The sequence below is a fragment of the Sorghum bicolor genome, chromosome 1 (assembly GCF_000003195.3).
Source record: "Sorghum bicolor cultivar BTx623 chromosome 1, Sorghum_bicolor_NCBIv3, whole genome shotgun sequence".
Lineage (NCBI taxonomy): Eukaryota > Viridiplantae > Streptophyta > Magnoliopsida > Poales > Poaceae > Sorghum > Sorghum bicolor.
This window is the reverse complement of record NC_012870.2, coordinates 63,916,435-63,935,401: the sequence shown is the minus strand read 5'-3', so window position 1 is coordinate 63,935,401 and position 18,967 is coordinate 63,916,435. Positions and strand designations below refer to the sequence as shown.

General features: G+C 43.3%; 1 protein-coding gene and 1 pseudogene across 1 annotated transcript; both read right to left on the bottom strand.

The window, feature by feature from the left end:
• LOC8077108 (cyclin-D2-2) lies at positions 14,636 to 16,411 on the bottom strand. Its single transcript, XM_021452697.1, has 6 exons — positions 16,118 to 16,411; positions 15,773 to 15,859; positions 15,505 to 15,615; positions 15,215 to 15,404; positions 14,981 to 15,105; positions 14,636 to 14,854 (listed from the first exon to the last, which is right to left on the bottom strand). Exons 1-6 carry the CDS (start codon positions 16,409 to 16,411, stop codon positions 14,636 to 14,638), a joined length of 1,026 nt encoding a protein of 341 aa, XP_021308372.1.
• On the bottom strand, positions 18,271 to 18,414 carry LOC110432382 (annotated as a pseudogene).

Genomic DNA, 18,967 nt, shown 5'->3' with positions numbered 1-18,967 from the left:
CTCTGGCGAAGGACCTGCGCAGGATCTTAGCGAGACTCCGCTTTCAATTTTCTACAAAGGAATTTATGTTTCTGGCGAATTGTGGGAATTTTGACGGATTGCTTTCCCTAACATGAGAGTGGTGGACATGTTTGAGTTTGTTGGATATGACCTTGATGACGAACGATCTAAATTCGTCCGGTCGCTTGCGTACCGAGGTTCATGGCCTCCGGCTTGGGTGGTTGTTTTCGTTTTGTTTTTCCTTCGTCGTAGGCTATTTCTATAGTTCTTTTTTATGACTTGGTTTGATGTGTTTGTGCAGTTGCCATATCCTATTCTTCGCATCTTTGGTGCGGAGGATAGAGTACGCTGGAGGACGGAGGATCCTGAGGATTTGGTTGAGCCTTTTCTTCATGGTTTTCTGGAGGTTCGAGGGATTCGTCATATGTCTTGGTTGTAGCCTTCGTTTTCCTGAGGATTCGTTTTCCTGCGCAGGTTGTGAGATTTGCTGCAGAGGATGTTCTTCCTTCGAATTTTGTCGAAGGAAGCTACGTTACCCCAGTGACGTTCAAGCGCGGAGATTTGTACGCGAGGGGTTATCTAATTGACTGGTGGCGCCATAAGTTTCCTACGCGTAGTATTGACGAATTAGTTGATTTTCTTGTTCATGATTACTGCGATGAGCTTAGGCTTGTGCCGGATTCATATGTAAAAATTGTAAGAGACTCTTGAATCCTTTGACTCTTTAGTGGTCGGAGGATGTTTTTTCGATTTTTATTTTATGTTTTTCGTTTTAATTGTTTTGTAATGTTTTTTTCATCATTAATAAAGATCAGAAGTTTGTGGTTGTAACCTTCGCACTCAATGTTATTACAAACCTTCGCACGTTGCAATGTCACGGTGGTGTTGATCCTAAGGATCTTTGCTTTGCTGTTGCGCGTGCATACTTGATGTTTGATGTTGCGAAGGCGTTGGTGGCCGTTTCTTGTGCGCAGGATTGCTGCTTCTTGACCTTAGGACCTTCGCTTTTCTTGGTGCGAAGGAGCCTCTGCTGAATTGTGCTATTTTTTTCCTTTGCTCAACTCCCGTGGAGTGTTGTCGAGGAGAACCTTCGGGTATGTGAGTCGTAGGTTCTGAAGGGATGTTACGAGACTTCGTGCGATACCCTTCAGAGACCTCTGAGTCTAACTTCCATTGCTTCTGTTGTGGCTGTACACGACTCTGTGGTCGATGTTCATCACAACGCCGCGGTTCTAGTATTACGAAGCTTCGTGCAATACCAACTTTTTGTGCTGCTATGATGCTAACCCCCGCCTCCATGGTGGCCTAGGTTTTTTCCTTTGTGACTGCTAGGCTTGCACTCGATGCTTGGGTCTTTGTATACTGATCCTGACTGAGGGTGGAGGGCTTGGTGTGCCTGGCTTTATAGGGTTTCACGCATTTATCGTATGTACTTTGTTAGGTTAGAAGTTATTATCGAGTTATTGTTGGTTGTTGTGGCTGTTGTGGTAGTTGGTTTTGCTTTACGTGGCTGAGGATTATTGTAGCTTTGTTTTATTTTCACACTTTGTGTGTTAGGGGTCTGCTTAGATTAGCAGGATACCTTCGACCTTATCTTGGTGAAGGCTATGTTAATTTTGTTGAGGTCTATCTTGTGATTGTGAAACCTTCGCTGCCTTTTGGCAGAAATAGTAGAGCTCCTGATGCCTGATTGTCCTCAGGTCTTTGTCAGGTTTGAAGGTTTTGTTCCTTCTGGCCATGTTGTGATGCCTGAGGAGGACAAGTCTTTTTCACTTTTGGCCATGCTATCCTTGCTGCCCGGCTCTTGGCTAGGTCTTCTGCTAAGGGGTTCGGTGTTTTTCCACCTTTGAGGACGTTCTGAGCTTTCTTAAATTTTGATTGAAAGCTACGGAGGGTCCTCGTAATCACGTGATGTTTTGTCGAATGCTACAGCGTCGCTGCTGGCTGTTTTTTGACTTTTGAGTTTTGCTTTTGGGGTGGATTCCTCTTTATATCTTAGAGGTTTTTACATAGGTTCTGCCTCGTTAAAAACCTCACCTCCTAGTAGGAGTACCCCTATGAGGAAAAGAGTGCAGACCTTGGATTTGCAAAAAAGTAGAAAGAAAAAGAAAGCAAATGTATCTAAAGACATGGATGCCGCCGCTTATTTTGCAGGGGTCATCCTTACATTCAAATGTAAAACCTTCGTAGATTGTCGACGTTCCACGTGTGGGTGGAGGTTCTACCTTCGAAGTCTTTCAGGTAGAAGGATCCCGACCTTCCCGCTTGTACTGCTGTATAAGGTCCTTCCCACTTGGGTTGCAATTTACCAGCGTTTGGGTGATCTCCTTTTTTCCTGAGTACCAGGTCCCCATCTTGTATATCTTTCCGTACTACCTTGCGGTGTCTCCATTTTTTGGTTTCTTGTTGATACCTGGTAATGTTGTCCACTGCCTCAAGTCTTATTGATTCTAAGGTTTCCTTGCAGTACTCTTCGTCTTCAGCCAACTGCTGCTTCATGGAACGCAGGCTTTGGTGCTTGATTTCTTCGGGCAACATTGCCTCTTCCCCATACAAGAGCTTGAATGGAGTGAACCCAGTTGTTCTTGAGATTGTGGTGTTATGAGACCACGCAACTCTGGGTAGCTCGTCGACCCATTTCCCCTTTCGTAGGTTGAGTAGAGTTTTGGAGATTGCGGAGAATATTATTCTGTTTGCTCTCTCTACTGCTCCGTTTGACTCTGGGTGGTAGACTGATGCGAAGGCAATCTTAGTTCCTATGTGATGGTAGAATTCCTTGAAACTGTCTGAATCAAACTGCTTCCCGTTGTCAACTGTGAGCAAGCTTGGAACTCCGAATCTGCAGACTATGTTCTGCCAGAAAAATTTCCTGATCGTTTCAGAGGTTATGGTTACCAGTGGCTTAGCTTCGATCCATCTTGTGAAGTATTCGATGGCCACGACGGCGAACTTGTTTCCCCCCTGGGCAGTTGGCATTGGTCCTACCAGGTCCATTCCCCATCTCTGCAACGGCCATGATGCTTGTATAAGCTGAGTTGGTGCTGAAGGTCCTGACTCAATTGGTGAGAATGTTTGGCAGGCTTTGCATGTCTTCACTATTTCTTCAGCATCTTTGATGTGAGTTGGCCAGTAGAAGCCTTGTCTTAATGCTTTAGCAGATAATGCGCGAGGTCCAATGTGAGACCCGCATATTCTGGAGTGTATCTCTTGCAGGAGTTCTCTGCCCTCGGTTTGTGATATGCATTTCAGCAAAGGTTGGACTACACCTTTCTTATACAGGACCCCGTCAATGATGGTGTAATTCCTTGCTCTTGCCTCCATCCTCTTGGTTAATGCTTCGTCATCTGCAGCTGTTTTGCCATTGAGGGAATCAACTACTGCGTGCCTCCAAGCCTCGCCTTCTGTCAGCAGTACTGAGCGAAAAGCTTTCGACAACGATTCAGTTGCGGGTGCCGCGACGATTTGGTAGAAGGTTCCTTCTGGCAAGGGGATGTTGTTGGCTGCTGCTTTTGCTAGCTCGTCTGCCTCGTAGTTCTCGGCTCTTGGAATGTACTGCAGAGTGAACCCCTTGAACCTTCTCTCCAGGCCCCTTACGAAGGCCAGATATCTTGCCAGCTCCGGGTTGTGTGCTAGGTATTCCTTCTCCACATGTCCTGCCACCACCTGGGAGTCTGTTTTGATGAGCAGGGTTTTTGCTCCCGAAGCCTTAACTTTGTTCAGTCCGAGGATGAGACCTTCGTACTCGGCTATGTTGTTTGTCGCTTTGAATTCGAGTCTGGCGGCATATTTTAGTTTGAGCCCAGACGGCGCGATCAGAACGGCTGCTGCTCCGGCCCCTGCTTGCCCCCAGGCGCCATCTGTATACAGCGTCCATGGCTGGTCGACTACCTTCTCCTCTTTTTTGTTCGAAGATGTCCAATCTGCCATGAAGTCAGCCAGGGCTTGAGATTTGATGGAGGTTCTGGGGACATAGGTGATGTCAAACTGTGATAGTTCGGCCGCCCATTTTCCTATACGTCCGGAGGCCTCCTTGTTCCTAAGGATGTCACCCAATGGCTGTGAAGTTGGTACTTTGATCTCATGGCTTTGGAAGTAATGCTTGAGCTTTCTTGATGCGCACAAGACTGCGTACGCGATTTTTTCTATCTCTGTGTAGTTCGACTTTGCTCCTGACAGAGCTTCGGATACATAGTAGACGGGTCTTTGCACTGTTCCTTTACTGTCGCTTGTCTCGTGCACCAGAACTCCACTGACAGCGTGCTCGGAGGCAGCCACATACAACAGTAGTGGAGTGTCTGGCTCGAGCACTGTTACCACCAGGTTTGTCGCAATGTAGTTCTTGAGCTGCCTGAAGGCCTCTGATTGTTCCGGACCCCATTCTGTTTTACCTCCTCCTCTCAGCACTTTGAAGAATGGAAGGCTTCGTTCTGCAGATCTTGAAATGAATCTGTTGAGGGCTGCTATTCGGCCAGTCAACCTCTGCACTTCTTTCTTGCTTGAAGGTTCTGCCATTGACATGATTGCCTTTGTCTTGTCTGGGTTAGCTCTGATTCCTTCGGAGCTGATAATATATCCCAGCATTTTTCCCTTGCTGACCCCGAATACACATTTCTCTGGGTTAAGTTTCAGTGCGGCAGATCTGAGGTTGACAAAGGTCTCCTGCAAGTCCTTGATATGATCCTCCTTGTGCTTGCTCATGACGACAACATCTTCGACATAGGCTATAATGTTTCTCTGCAGTTGACTTCCCAGAACCTTCCCCATCATTCTGGAGAAGGTTGCTCCAGCGTTTTTGAGACCTTCTGGCATCCTGGTGTAGCAATACGTGCCGAATGGGGTTGTGAAGCTTGCCTTTCCCTCGTCCTCCTTTTTGAGCCAAATTTGGTGGTATCCGGAGAAACAATCCAGTAGTGAAAATCTCTGGCAACCAGCGGCTTTGTCAACAGAGGTATCTATCCTTGGCAAGGGGAAGGAATCTTTGACACAAGCCTTGTTGAGATCTGTGAAATCTATGCACATTCTCATTTTACCATTCTTCTTGGGGACCAGGACCACATTTGCCAACCATTCCGGGTACAAGACCTCTCTGATGACCTTCGCGTCCAGAAGTCTTTGTACCTCTGCCTTCGCGGCTAAGGTTCTTTCTTCAGACATTTTCCTCTGCCTCTGTTTCTTTGGCCTCATTCTTGGGTCGATGTCCAACGAATGCTCTATGATCTCTCTGCTGACTCCTTGCAGGTCGGCGGCGCTCCAGGCGAAGATATCTTGGTTCTTTTGCAACACGTCTAGCAACTCGATCTCCTCCTCTCTACTGAGGGTGGCGGAGATGGTGACCTTCCTATCTGGAACGGCCTCCTGCAGAGGGACACATTTCGTTTCCTTCTGATCGGCCAGGTCTGTCTTCCCCCTTGGCATGTGTGGTGGCTAGGAAGCTTCTTGTTGCGTGGAGTCCACGGAATTTATGTTCCGGAAAGACTTGTAGATTGCTTTCTCTATGTTTCTTGCCTCTTTTTGACTTCCGTGAACAGTGATCACTCCGTGCAGAGCCAAGATTTTCATGCACAGGTATCCCATATGAGTAGCCGCATTAAACTTGTTTAAAAACCCCCGCCCGAATATGGCGTTGTATGGGTAGTGCAGGTCTACCACGTCGAAGGTAACATACTCTGTTCTCGCATTCTCAGATGTGCCAAAGGATATGGGTAGGGCGACCTTTCCCAGAGCATGTATCTGCTTCCCTCCGAATCCGATCAAAGGTGATTCCGAAGGTTGAAGTTGGCTTCTGCTGAGCATCATTTGGTCGAAGGTTCCAGCAAATATTATGTCTGCGGAACTCCCTGAATCTATCAAGACCCTGCTCACTCCCCAACCCGCAACATTTGTTGTTATGACCATGGCATCCGTATGTGGATAGCTTTCTAACCTTAGATCTTCCTCGGTGAAGGTTATTGGGGTTCTGGACCAATCAGTGCATCTGACCGGCCCTTGAACAGTGACGTTGTTGACGAGCCGGAGGTGATCCTTCTTCTGCCTCTTTGTCTGGAATTCCATTGAGGACCCTCCAGCTATTGGTAGGATCATTCCTATCGTAGGCAGCGGTGTATGAGGGCCGATCTGATTATCTGGATGGGGTTCGGTTTTTGATGGGGGTGGAGCTTGGAGTAGCTGTAGCTGGTTTGGGGGAGGAGGTAGCGACTGCTGGTGGGACTGCGGGGTTTCGATGTATGTAATCTGTGGAGGCCGTGGAGGAAGGTTGTGATCCGCGGGTTGCTGGGCTGGGCGCCAAGCTGGTAGGAAGCTAGGATAGTAAGTGGAGGCTAGCGCGCCAGGCTGGATTGGAGCTGGGTGTTGCTGGCTTGATCCTCCGACATATGAATGGTACAAGGTTTGAGGGAATGTGTGATTTACCTCCCGAGGTTGAGCAACCCGTATCGAAGGTTGTGGAGCTGACCTGCTCTTGATCCTCTCTTGGGTTTCCTTTGCATCCGGGCAATCCCTAGTGGAGTGACCCTTCTCCTCTCCATGGAAGAAACAATATTGCTTCCGCGGCCGCTGATTTTGATTTTTTTGCCATCCTGCGTTTCGACCCCCTCTTCCGGCTTGATTGGGTCTGCGTTCCGGGTTTTGCGTTTCCGCCGGTGGACGGTTATGTTCCGGCCTGTCATTCCTAGGTTGCTCAATATTCATCATCTGTCCACCAGCCTCTCGCTGTGGCCGGCGTTCATCCTGGCTAAGGTTCTTCTTCTGCGAGTTTCTGTCATTGCTCTGCCTCTTCTGAGAGTTTTGGTCTTCCAACCTCTTGCGGTAGTCGTTGTCTGACCTGCAATACTTCTCGAACTCATGGTACAGCTCGTGCATGGATGCTGGCTTTTCTCTAGCTAAGTGAGCTACAAAGGGCCCTATGCGAAGACCTTTGATGGCTGCTTCAATGGCAACCTCCTCCGGCACGCCGGGTGCTCTCGCCTTAGTTTGCACGAACCTTTGGAAGTATTCCCGCAGTGCTTCTCCTTGACTCTGGCGACACTGGAACAGGTCCATGGAGGTTAGCGACTCAACAGCGAATCCTTGGAAATTTGCCAAAATCTTGTCTCGGAGGTTCTCCCATGAATAGATCGACCCGGGCCTGAGCATTGAGTACTATGCCAAGGCATCTCCTTCGGCTACGATCACAAAGGATTTAGCCATCACAGTTTCATTCCCTTCGGCTGAGGCCACGGCTTCCTCAAAACTCATCAGGAATTGGCGGGGATCGGCCTTTCCGTTGAACTTAGGGAGCGTGATCGGTTTGTAGGTTGTTGGCCAAGGCGAGGTCTGCAATCCTTCGGACAGAGGGGAACGAAGGTCCAACGTGCTCCGCAGCGTGCCACCATAGCTTGTCGGCTGCACGCCTAACGTCGGGCCGGCGCCGGGCAGAACAGTAGGCTGGATCGCCGGCTGAAGTGGAGGTTGCATGCTAAGGATCTCTACCTGCAGGATTGAAAGCTGCTGCCTGATCTCAGCTGCTTGCGCCGCGGCCACCGCTGGCTCCTGGCTGGTGGCGTAGGCGGCGGCGATCCGGTCTCGCTCCTGCTGAAGGTTCTGCAGCTGCGTCTGCAGTAGCTGGAGCTCTTGTGTGGCCGTGGGTTGCGCCGGGCCTGCGGCGGGAGGAGGTTCCTGGCCGGGCTCTGGCTGCTCGTTCTCCGGCTGCTCGCCCTCAGAACCTTCCCCCTCTACCGTCGCATACGCGCTCCGCACGGCCCTTCTCGGCCTTCCTCTCCTGGGGGGCTCTGCCCGAGGTCTTGTGGTGCTTGTTCTCTTTCCAGCCATCGTAGGTGATCCTTCGAGCCCCACGGTGGGCGCCAATGTTGGGAAAATGCTCACCGCACTCCCCAGCAGCGCGGCTGAACGAGAACCTTCTCACTCGGTGCCGTGAGAGGATGAACAGTAACAAACACTGAGCACTACAGTGGATGAAAACAATGAATGCCCTCTCTCCCTTTATTAATGACGGCATCACGCCCCTTATATAGGGCTCAGAAACCGACCTAATGACATTTACAAAAATGCCCCGTGACGGCGGGGGAATATTCCGGCATATTCTCCAATTACAGTCTACTGGCCCTAAATCGTATGCGTAATTTCACACTACAAACTCCACACGGGTTCCCTATCTAGGGCTTCAGCCGGTCGGAGGCTCAGATCCTCCGCCCGATCGCAAATCCTTCGGCGCTTCAAAGGTCGAAGGTTCCTTGGTTTGGGCGCGTCGGAGATTCCTCGGCTAGGCCGCCCTGGAGGTTCCTCAGCCCGCTCGGTCGCCGATCCTTCGACGCTTCTCTGTCGGAGGTTCCTCAGCCTGGACGCATCGAAGGTTCCCTGCCCTCGCCGCGTCTTTAGCCATCCTCGGACCTGGGAGGGTCGGAGGTTCCTCCTTTCCCCGCTTGCGGGCCTCCGCCGACGTCAGTCCCTGCACACACTTAGCACGACGAGACGAGTCATCAACGTCAGTCTCTCCCAGGGTGAAGGATATCCTTCGACGCCTCAGAAGTCGGAGGTTCCTCGGGAGAAGGGTATCCTTAGACGCTACTAGGGGGAAGGATGCGGTCATCCCCCAACAGTGGGTTTTTATCAAGAATGAAGAGGCAAAGTTGGTTGGTACACATGTAAGTAAACATTTTAAAGAAATGGGTTTTAGGACAATGAATCCCAAGTAGTTAAAATAGACATATATAATACTCTTGTATCTTGAGTATAAGATGTAGTACTATAAAAGACATGCAACTTGTGGTTAATTTTGAAGTGTTAGGTTTCAACTAATCATATGCATGTACTATGTCATGGGGATGCAACATGTTTCAAGATGAGAGTCTCAAACCTCACAACACTTTAGTTTGGTAACCCTTGAAAAACTTGAGGGCCCAATTTATCCAAACCCAGTGGTTTAGTTTCTACCAGCTGCCGATGAGTGCTACAACAAGGGCAAGCTAGTTGTGGTCATTACCTTTGGTAGTTGAGGTTTGGAATATGTGTTGCTTGGTTGGTTTCTTGTGTATCCGCACTTTGACATGTTGGTGTGTTTGACAACGACGTTTTTGGAATACCAAATAGCTAAATATTTGAAAACTAGAGGGTATGATTTTTACTAAATTGGTTAGCTATCTATTGATGACTCATTCCCACCCTTTGAGGGCTATTGACTCCATCATATAGAGCTATTCCAACACTTCTATAAGTTGTATCTCCCTTTATCAGATTGTGTGATTCTTGTGGATCCTACATGTTTGGTTGAGAGATTTGGAGTTACAGAGCAAATAGAGAAAACTAGAGCTCAAATTCTATGCAATTAATCCAACAAATTGTCCCTAGCTTGCTGAGAGTGATATCCCTTTGACATGTGGTTTCATGGATCTTTTATAGATAATCAAATGGTTTAAAATTTAGCCTATCTGATATTTTTGCATTGAATTTAATTTTTCCTATATAATTTTCTTCCTTTTATGTTGTTTATTTACAGAAGATGCATGAGCTATAGTGCATTGAAAAATACCTAAATTTCATATTACATGCATCATGCACATACCCAATACCAATAGGCTATACCTACTCAATCATCATAAACTAAAACAATAAGCAATAATTTGATTACAGAGTTTGAGTCTTCAAGGACTATGTTATCCAAAAGAATATTCAAGGGACAAAGTCCTACTGTTTACTAGAATATTTATTCAAAAATATACTACATATCATTTTAAGGCATGCTTTGAATTCATGCATTTGTATACAGACTTTTTACTTCATATTTCTAGTTGCCACCTCTCTCTTTTTGTCTCGCACTTTTGTGGAGACATCACCTATATATGTTTGTTTTAGCAAAACTTAAATTGATATCCATATTTTTATGAACCTTTTGTTCGAGTCATTCTGTAGCTATTAGCTAAGAGATTACAAGTTTATACTTTTTGATGGTACATTCCAAATCTTTATATCTTGTTATCATCGCTTTAGTTTATTCATTTCTTTATAAGAAACAAAGAAAAAGAGAACCACACACCCATAGATGCAGATCCCCCTAGCTGGTCCTTTTAATCCCATGTGTTCACAGGTACCTGAAGTTAATTAGTAGTCATCTCTTGTGTTTTGTGCACACCCTACTACAACATCTGTTTACATAAAGGGCAAATTAAATAGTGTTTCCTGCTAAGGCAGAGGTGCTGACTGTCTATGTCAAAGTACATGTGTAAATGCGATTTGATCGTAGATCAACTAGTAAGGTTTTTTATAGTGGGATCTATTCGCTTAGGTTAAATCAATGACTTAACATGGGTGCTTATATTTATCTAGATTTACTTTAGAATTTAACAACATTATTTTTTCCGTGGTAAGTGACGTGTCTTTTGACAGCAACTTGACCCTGGTCACTTCATCAATGTCAATATCTGTCATCTCAGTTTGAGTCTTTCAGAGGTGCTCATAGGAGCATGAGAGTGTGCGAACATTATGAGTGTCCGCATCTGTAGTGCGGCTTAAAAAAGTTATATCTGTAGGTTGAATTCTCATATATGTAAACGAGATTTAAGAAATTTTTAAAAATCATTAGCTCAGCGAGCTCACTATGTAGCCCCACTGAGGTTGCAATGGAGGCCTGTGCCACACAAGCCTGCACATATTGATCCATGAAAGAATGGACTATGTCTAGAGAGACGACCTAAAATTTTAAAAGTTTACAACAGATTAGTACTTGGACTACAATTTCCAACCGTGTGGTCAGAACTCTAGGCTAGGTCTAAATTTCTGGGCTTGGATAGATAGATCATGTTCAATCTATGAATTTAGTAAATGAAACTTAGTTCTATGTTTATCACAAGATGCATGGTTTTGACCTAGAACTTTACAACATGTAGATTATGTTGACTGTGAGATAATAAAACAAATCAATACAAAATCTTAAGAACACGAGGACACAAAGAGTTAACATGAGGTTGGCCACACCACTAAGGCATGCCTATGTCCTCGTTAAGGAGACCACAAAGGCCTTGGGTCTCTTTTAACTCTTCCCACTTGTCAAGCAACCACAAAGATCAAGCATGATAATTCCACTAGAGATATGCAGGTGATCGATACAAACCTTTCCTAGTGCACAACAAAGTCATCTGGGTGCTTCAATGGGTGACACCTAGTCATTTAGCATTCCAAGGGTAACAAATAGAAGGGGCTGTTTGGCTCCCGGCCACAGCCAACCACGCCTCTATGGTGAGCCCGTCGAAGGTTAGGCATTAGATATGACTGCCTAATTAAGGTTTGCGCATAAATAACTTAGAAAAACTATGGCTGCCATATCTGTGCTATGAACCAAACAGAGCTATATTAATTGCTACGGCTACCATCGATTGTGGTGTGCCTGAACGTGGCGTCCAACCAAATAGCCTCGAAATCAAATGCCTACTGGTGCCACTTGTGCTCAATATATAATGGAATTAAGCTCATGGAGACAATTTCAATTTGGTTCAATCAGAATCTTACTCACAAGAATCTCAAATCCATAGACAAAGTGAGTAGAAAGGGAGAGGAGAGTGAAAGGGTCATAATTACTCTGCTCTCCCTTACTTTGCCTCAAGTTAGGTGGGAGCTCTACAGAGGAGAGATTGACGGGAAGGGTATAATTATTATCACCCTTCTCAACTAGTCATTACTCTACTAAACATGCGGATATTGAAAATTCCAATTCATTGGCAGAAATTCTAGCACTTGTGAAGTTAGAACAAATTCTGCATAGTCTACCCATAAAGAAACAACAACTAGAATTTCCAATCGAGGAAATTTATTCTATCCTAAGTGATTATAAATTCCAATAGAATATCCGACCTCCAATGACGGAGCTAGCGGTGGGTCTGCCGGGGCTCCAGCACCCCTACGGGCGCCGAACCCATGGAGCCCCCCTTAGCCGCTCCTACAATTTTTTGTCATTGATGCACTTTAAGAAGGAGCTAAAGCTATCTCAAGGTAGAAGATGCCCTCCTAAATATTTTTCTGGATTCATCCCTGCCGACCTCCCATGGTCAGATCTTGGATTTTCAACCATGATTGGAATTTCAATATTGCAAGCACTAAGGGTTTTGACTTGGGTTTCTTTCCTATGGTGTCTATAGTTTTATTACATTTGTTTGAGCATATGAACACCTGCAAGTTACTTAGCATCTATTCCCTTGATAGTACATCATTACCAAACTCAGTAAATGATAAATTAGATAAAAAAAGATCAAATTAAATTTTTTCCGAGTTGTGCAATCATGTACGTTCATCCTTTGAGGGCGGGGTTAGGGGGAGGGGCTCCATTCTTTATTTGCACTTTTTGTATAGAGACAGTTCGCTATAATGCTTCATAAATCGTAATATATATTTTTTATTGCATCGTCATTAATTTACTAAAACCAATGCTTGGGTCAGATGCACTTTCATTGTGGGTCTATTGTGGCCACACCTCTCGTTGCCTTCAAATGTGCACTATATTTATATTGTTGCTGCTTTCCATTGTGACGTGTCTTTTTCTAAGCGTGCTATCTGGATCTCACCAATAACTTCGTTCCTACTCGAGAGTCGAGAGGACGAGATCGACGAATCGGATACATTCTATCCAACGAGGGAGAGAGAGAGAGAGAGACTCACCACCACCGATTCTATTGCCGTCGCTGCCTCGTCCAGTTCTGCTCCCACCACCACGAGAGGGTGGATATCTTAAAAGACTTATGTCATCTGTTAATCTGTTATAGAGATAGACTTGCTGATTTGACCCACAGCTGACTTGTAGAGGTGGTAGCTTAACATGTTTATGCCTTTATAAGTCAAATATCTTTATATACTGATATTATGTATTAATATTGCATACTCATGCTATATACGCGCAAGTGCGCAAGAACCGAGAACGGTACATAGGTACTACCCCGTCTTGATAAAAAAAAATGCAATTCTAGCGCTTATATGTTGTCAAAAAAGAATCTCTATAACTTATGAATAGGTATGGTATCATAAAAATATAGTATATATGATACACTATGCAATAAAGTACAGAGTTTATAGGTGCAATAATTTGCTCTTGTTTAATCAATCAATACATGTGGAGAATGAAAAGGCACGGTACATACGTTCTTTTTGTCGTTGTGTGCTAACTTCTTTGGCATATACGTTGCATTCTTTCCGGCAGGAAGAAACTATTTAACTTGTCCAGGAATTGGATGCATGCATGATCAGTCATATCAGTGGCTATATTGCTGAGATTGAGGCAAAGCTGAATCTACTTTACTCCGTTATTGCATCTATCCGATCCAATATCCGGCAGAGTAGACAGACTCAAGGCCACATCCACAATATCGACTTCAACAGAAATTGTCGTGATCAACCTCCTTCCTGTATAGTATAAATATAAAACATATTCTTACTACTGAAAACTCGGAGTAAATAAATGATACTAGCTGAGGAACGACACCTTAGACCATTGGAAAAAAAAAGTTCTTGATACTGCTTGGTAAGAAATTAAACAGTCTCTCTCTGATCACTAGATCTCAGATCACATCCAGTAATTTCATGCAGTAACCATGAGAGTTTCATCAGGACTCACTCAGGTCTCAAGGCAAGGGTTTACTGTAGTACTGTACTAATATACTGAGCACAAGGAAGTGTCACTGCTTGCTTAATTGTAACTGCCAGCCCAATAAATTTTCTGTACAAGATTGGATGCTAATAATTTCTTATGTATCTTTCTACTGTGGTAGTATTTATAATGGATCTAAAAATTAAGCTTAATTATAGTGATTTTTATTTTGTGTTTTCGATTATATATATATATATATATAGAGAGAGAGAGAGAGAGAGAGAGAGACAACCTCGATAGCAGAAGATATTTATGTGAAATGTTTACGAATTAGAAGGCCCTATATTTAACCTGTTCACTGTTGTTTGATCACACAGAATGAAGGATTTAGCAAACACCAAAGTAGAGTTCCCATGTATATGGTAATGATAGATTTGACCACTAACGATTATTTTAAGGCCATGGGGTTTTATTTATATGATAACTGAACTACTTATGAAGTTATGATTGACTCTTAGAGTGACCAAAGGTGAAGCACTATAAAGCCTAACATGGTCAATTCATGGAATAAACCTGAAAAATATCCATCACAAACAATCAAACTAGAAATCGAGAAACCAAGAACTCAGAACCACAGATTCCCACAAGAACCATCGTCTTTGTTTCTCCTTGGTTACATATCCAAGAAACCAGTAATTAATACTTCTTTTTCCTGGCCATCATTTCTTTTTCTGAACCGAGATTACCTATGCTTATATTGAAAACATGTAAAGATTTCCTAGCCTTCATTTATGCTGTATCTTTGCATCACCAGTCTTATACACGCAAATATCTTTGCAAATCCCATGATTTAAAGTACAAGAAAAAAAACTTGACAAGGAATAAAGGAGGAAATAAATAGGCTCTCTTGATGTTCAGTCTTCCTTTACCTACTGTTCCATATGGACTCTTTTGAGTTGAGAAGCAATCAGAAATGTCTAGCCAAAATCAAATTTAACTTTATATATCCTTTATCTAAAAACACTTTGTATATATGTCGACGACTATTATGATGTCATGCAATTTGTCCTGAGTCTAGATATCCAGCCTTGTCCTCTTGTTAGGTGGAGCGTAAGCTTGGTTGTAGTTGTTATTGTTGTTGTTCCCCTGGGATGAACCGGCTATCGGTTTATCGTCAGTCTTGAAGCTGAAGCATGAGGCATCCAGCACGCGAGATGGACTCATCACACTGTAGTCTGTTTTCTTCACTAATCCCACTTCTTGCAATGCTTCATGGCATCTCTTTACATTTTCCTAGAAATGTAAATCCAGACATTTGTTAGAGACCATGTAAATGCAATACATAACTAACTACATTAAAAAAAAATACTAAACCTTTAGAGAGAGAGAGAGAGAGAGAGAGAGAGAGAGGATTTACACCTTACTGACAGGGATATTAGCAGCTAAAAGAGCGCTACTGAAGACAATGACATAAGACTCAGCAGCCGCTGATAGAACCACTGCTGCTGCGATCTCAGAAGGCCTGAACTGTAGGAACTTCGTTGCTGCAAATCAAATGCACATATATAGATGCAAGTTTCAATCATATAATGATTTCTCATTGGATTGAAAAGGTGGGCAAGGCCAATTCATTCATGAAGTAATCTGATCTACCTTCAAGAGTGCCAAGTATGATCTCGGTGCACCGAGAAATGAATCCGCAACTTAGCGGCTTCCCCTCAGTGAACTTGTCCACGAAATAGTTGATGTAAGAGAATGGCGTCACAGCTTGCATTCTCCAATTCAGAGAGCCCAGAACATGAATCTCCATTCTCTGAATAGTAACTAATTCGAAAGTATACTTCTGGTTGGAATCCTCCTGTGACATAATAAAGATTAAAATTTTAGGAACACCGTTGCTCAAACGTGAAAGAAAACTTATATGAAGCTCATGTATTTTATACCTGATTCTGATCATGGAAATCCAGACGTCGAGGAACCACGGTCTCCTCCATCTTGGCCGCAATGGTTAGGCAAGCAATGGACAGCAACTGCGGCATCCATGGCTGGTCAGCCTACACCAGCAAGAAACTCACATAAGATCTGTGTCCCATCGAAATCTAACGGGAGAGGCAAAGATTCTCTGACAGACATATGCCGATCGGACATTTCGGACATATATAAGCTTACTAAAAAAAGAATAAATAAATTGCGTACATTTGTAGAACTTACTGGGATTTGATTTGTGGAGAGGTATCTATCAAGATAGTTAACAGCAAGATAAGCAGACAATGGTCCAAAATAATGATAATCCGTAGCCTGCAGTACACATGGAAGAGACAAGCAGTACACATTTCAGTTACTATGCAAAATGAGGTTTTGGTCAAGTGAGTTCAAACTTTTTTTTTTCGAAGAAACCAAATTTAAGGGCAAACTTGGAGTCAAATAAATGTAAATGATTCTGCAAAACACAGAAACACAAGAATCTAACTAGGATGGATGGAACAGGTAAAATGAATCATGAAAGCATCATAGAAATCCAGAAATCCTAGATCGAGAAGCAGACAAAGCAGTAACCTTTTTGATCCAATCAATGGCAGCAATCCTACAAGATGACTCCAGTCCTCCAGCGCTCAACAACCTCTGGAGGTAATCTCCCGTTGCAACACTATGCAGCTGCTCCTTCTCCTTTTCCATCAGGGATGCAACGACCTCATCGCTCTGTGATGGCAGCGCAGCAAAGGCCATGTCCATCCCCAACACCGGAAGCTCCTCCTCTTCGCCATTGCACCCAAAAATGTCCCCCACCACGTCGTCCTCTTCACACAGCAAGAAAGAGAAGTCACCATCACGGGCACAGCTGAACCCCATGGAAAGGTTGCTCCAAGAAATTAAAAGGTGTTTTTTTTTCTTGGCAATTCTTGTGGCCTGGGAATTGGTAGCTACTAGTAGCTAGTTGGCTATGCCATTGTTGGGGATATGAGGTGCTGATGGTAACTCTAATCTATCACTCCATCGTCTCTATTCCTCTCTCTCTCTCTCTAGATCTCTCTCTCTCTCTCTCTCTCTCTCTGCTTGTTGGAGGTGTGAAGAAGAGAGGTGAAGGTCTGGGTGTTTTATAGGGTGGTGAGCATTTAGGCGTGATTAATGCTTATGGCTGTTGTGGATTTTTTTCTGGAATTTTTTTATATACTGCTTCATCCGGTTATGAGATGTGAGTCGAAAAATTAATGTTGAAGGTCGCTATGAAATCTTGTGTATTCTGAAATTAATTTGAATTCTTGATATGGAATTTTTTGAGGGATGTGGCTGACATTATTCTTTCTACCTAGTTTGACGATGCAGATGGTAGCAATTGATCAAAGTGATACCACAAGTTCTTAAATGCATTCTTATTTTTCAATCGCTATCAAGCTGTACATTCAAAACATGATTATATTTTGGCAAGCAACAAATATTTTGTGCCCGCTGAAATGTGATTATATTTTGTCATTAGAAGTGTGCTAATTCTAGTCACATTGTGTTTGCTTGCCAAATAAATTTCCAAATCAAAATGTTGAAAAAGAGCAAGATTTGGCATTCATCAATGATGTTCCAAACAAGGTGTGGTTGGTTCTTCGTGGCGATATCCAACTCATTGCTAAGATAATTACTTACTAGAGATAGAGCGCATCCATGCCAGAACCAATAATGCAAGAGATATCTTTTGAAAGATCATGGAATTTTCCAATAATAATAAATAATGCGTGCTTGAAAAATGTTCACAAAGAAAGGAAAATTTTGAATGGAATAATGATGCAATTAAAATAACTAGGATTAGCATACTACTCTGACAATTATGTATGGTTTTGTTTCTTGACCCGTGAATAAGAGTTCTTTGAAATGCCAGCCTTTTCCTTGACGGAGATTACAGCACCCTTGTGACTTGCATTCACCTAAAACATCATGCTAGATCTTGTGGTGTTTAACCTCACAATATCAACTTACCCTAAAAAAATATCTTCACACAACTTTTCTGCGTCATTATTGTCACCAAGTATATCCAGTGGTCAACTTCTATCTGTTAGATATTGCTACTTATAGCAATTAATAACAGCTTGGAATGCAATGCCCCTCTCCCTCAAATTTTTTACTTTTTAATATACTTTTTATTATGAAAATTTAAAATATATCAGGTCTCTAATAAAATTTAAAAATAACACATTGTCGTCTTCTAGTGCAACAACTTCCTTGGCTTCACCGTGTGAATGTACGCAACAAGGCAGAATTTCCTTGGCTTGGTGCCAAAATGCCATGCCCAAACTAAATGTTTGACACCCTGTTCAATCTGTGGCTGCTGTGCTAGAGGGCATCCCCGGTGGCAGCCTCACCCAGCCCTCCCCTATATGCATTTCTGTGTTGTGCAAGCACCTGGACCACTTCGCCACTATGGCTGTGCGCATTGTGTCATGCATGCTTGGGGCTAGCTTTACAAATTCATGAGGCTCACTATGACCCAATTCTAGCAAAATTTTAATTAGACAACACATCAAATGACAAGAAATATCCCTTGTCTTAGTTGATTAGCGCATCCATCGATCAATTGCAGAATCACTTCTAAAACATGGCATTATGGTACAGTCTCAACTACTTACAAATTATATATGGAAGCAAAAATGGTACAAATAATACTATACATCATGCCTTTGGGTCTGTGCAAGGTAATAGATTTTCTGCCTATATGGCTCCAGTCATATGTGGCATGATGGCTTTGCCTCAAGTGCATTATTATAGTTCCCTTCAAAATTTGGATCTGCCACTACAAAGTGATATGTTGTGAACAAAACAACTCAGGAAAAGTTTGCCAAGAAACCCAAGTCTTGATCGTCAAACATTTGCAAGAAAGACAAAAATAGGCAATTCATTTCAGATCTCAATAGTGTAGAAGTAAGGTAAGGGGGGCTCTTTGACCATTGGCGAAAGAACAATTTTACTGAACTCTTCCTTAAGTAGCATGCCGACTTATGCCATGTCTATCACTAGTGCAAAAAAGCTCTAAGCTGACGATAATTTTTTTTATAGACAGTTTCAATTAAAAAAGCCTGTGAAATGAAATCTGCGGGCCCGACTCAAGAACCGCGAGTAGAAAACTATTTTTACTGGCGGTTTTCGCCAATGAAAATCCATTTTCACTAACGATTTTCCTAACAAAACCATCTATAGAAATCATGTATTTCTACAGACGGTTTTCTTAAGAAACCGCCACTAAAAATAGGATTTCTAGTGGCGGCTTGTTAAGAAAATCACTTGTAGAAATAATTTGAAATTGATTTTTTTTAGTTTTTCAAATGATCTCGTATTAAAAAACCACAAAAATAAAAGTTGTAGATCTCAAAAAGTTATGAATCTTTATAGTTGATAATTTTTTCATTTAAAATCATCTTGTCA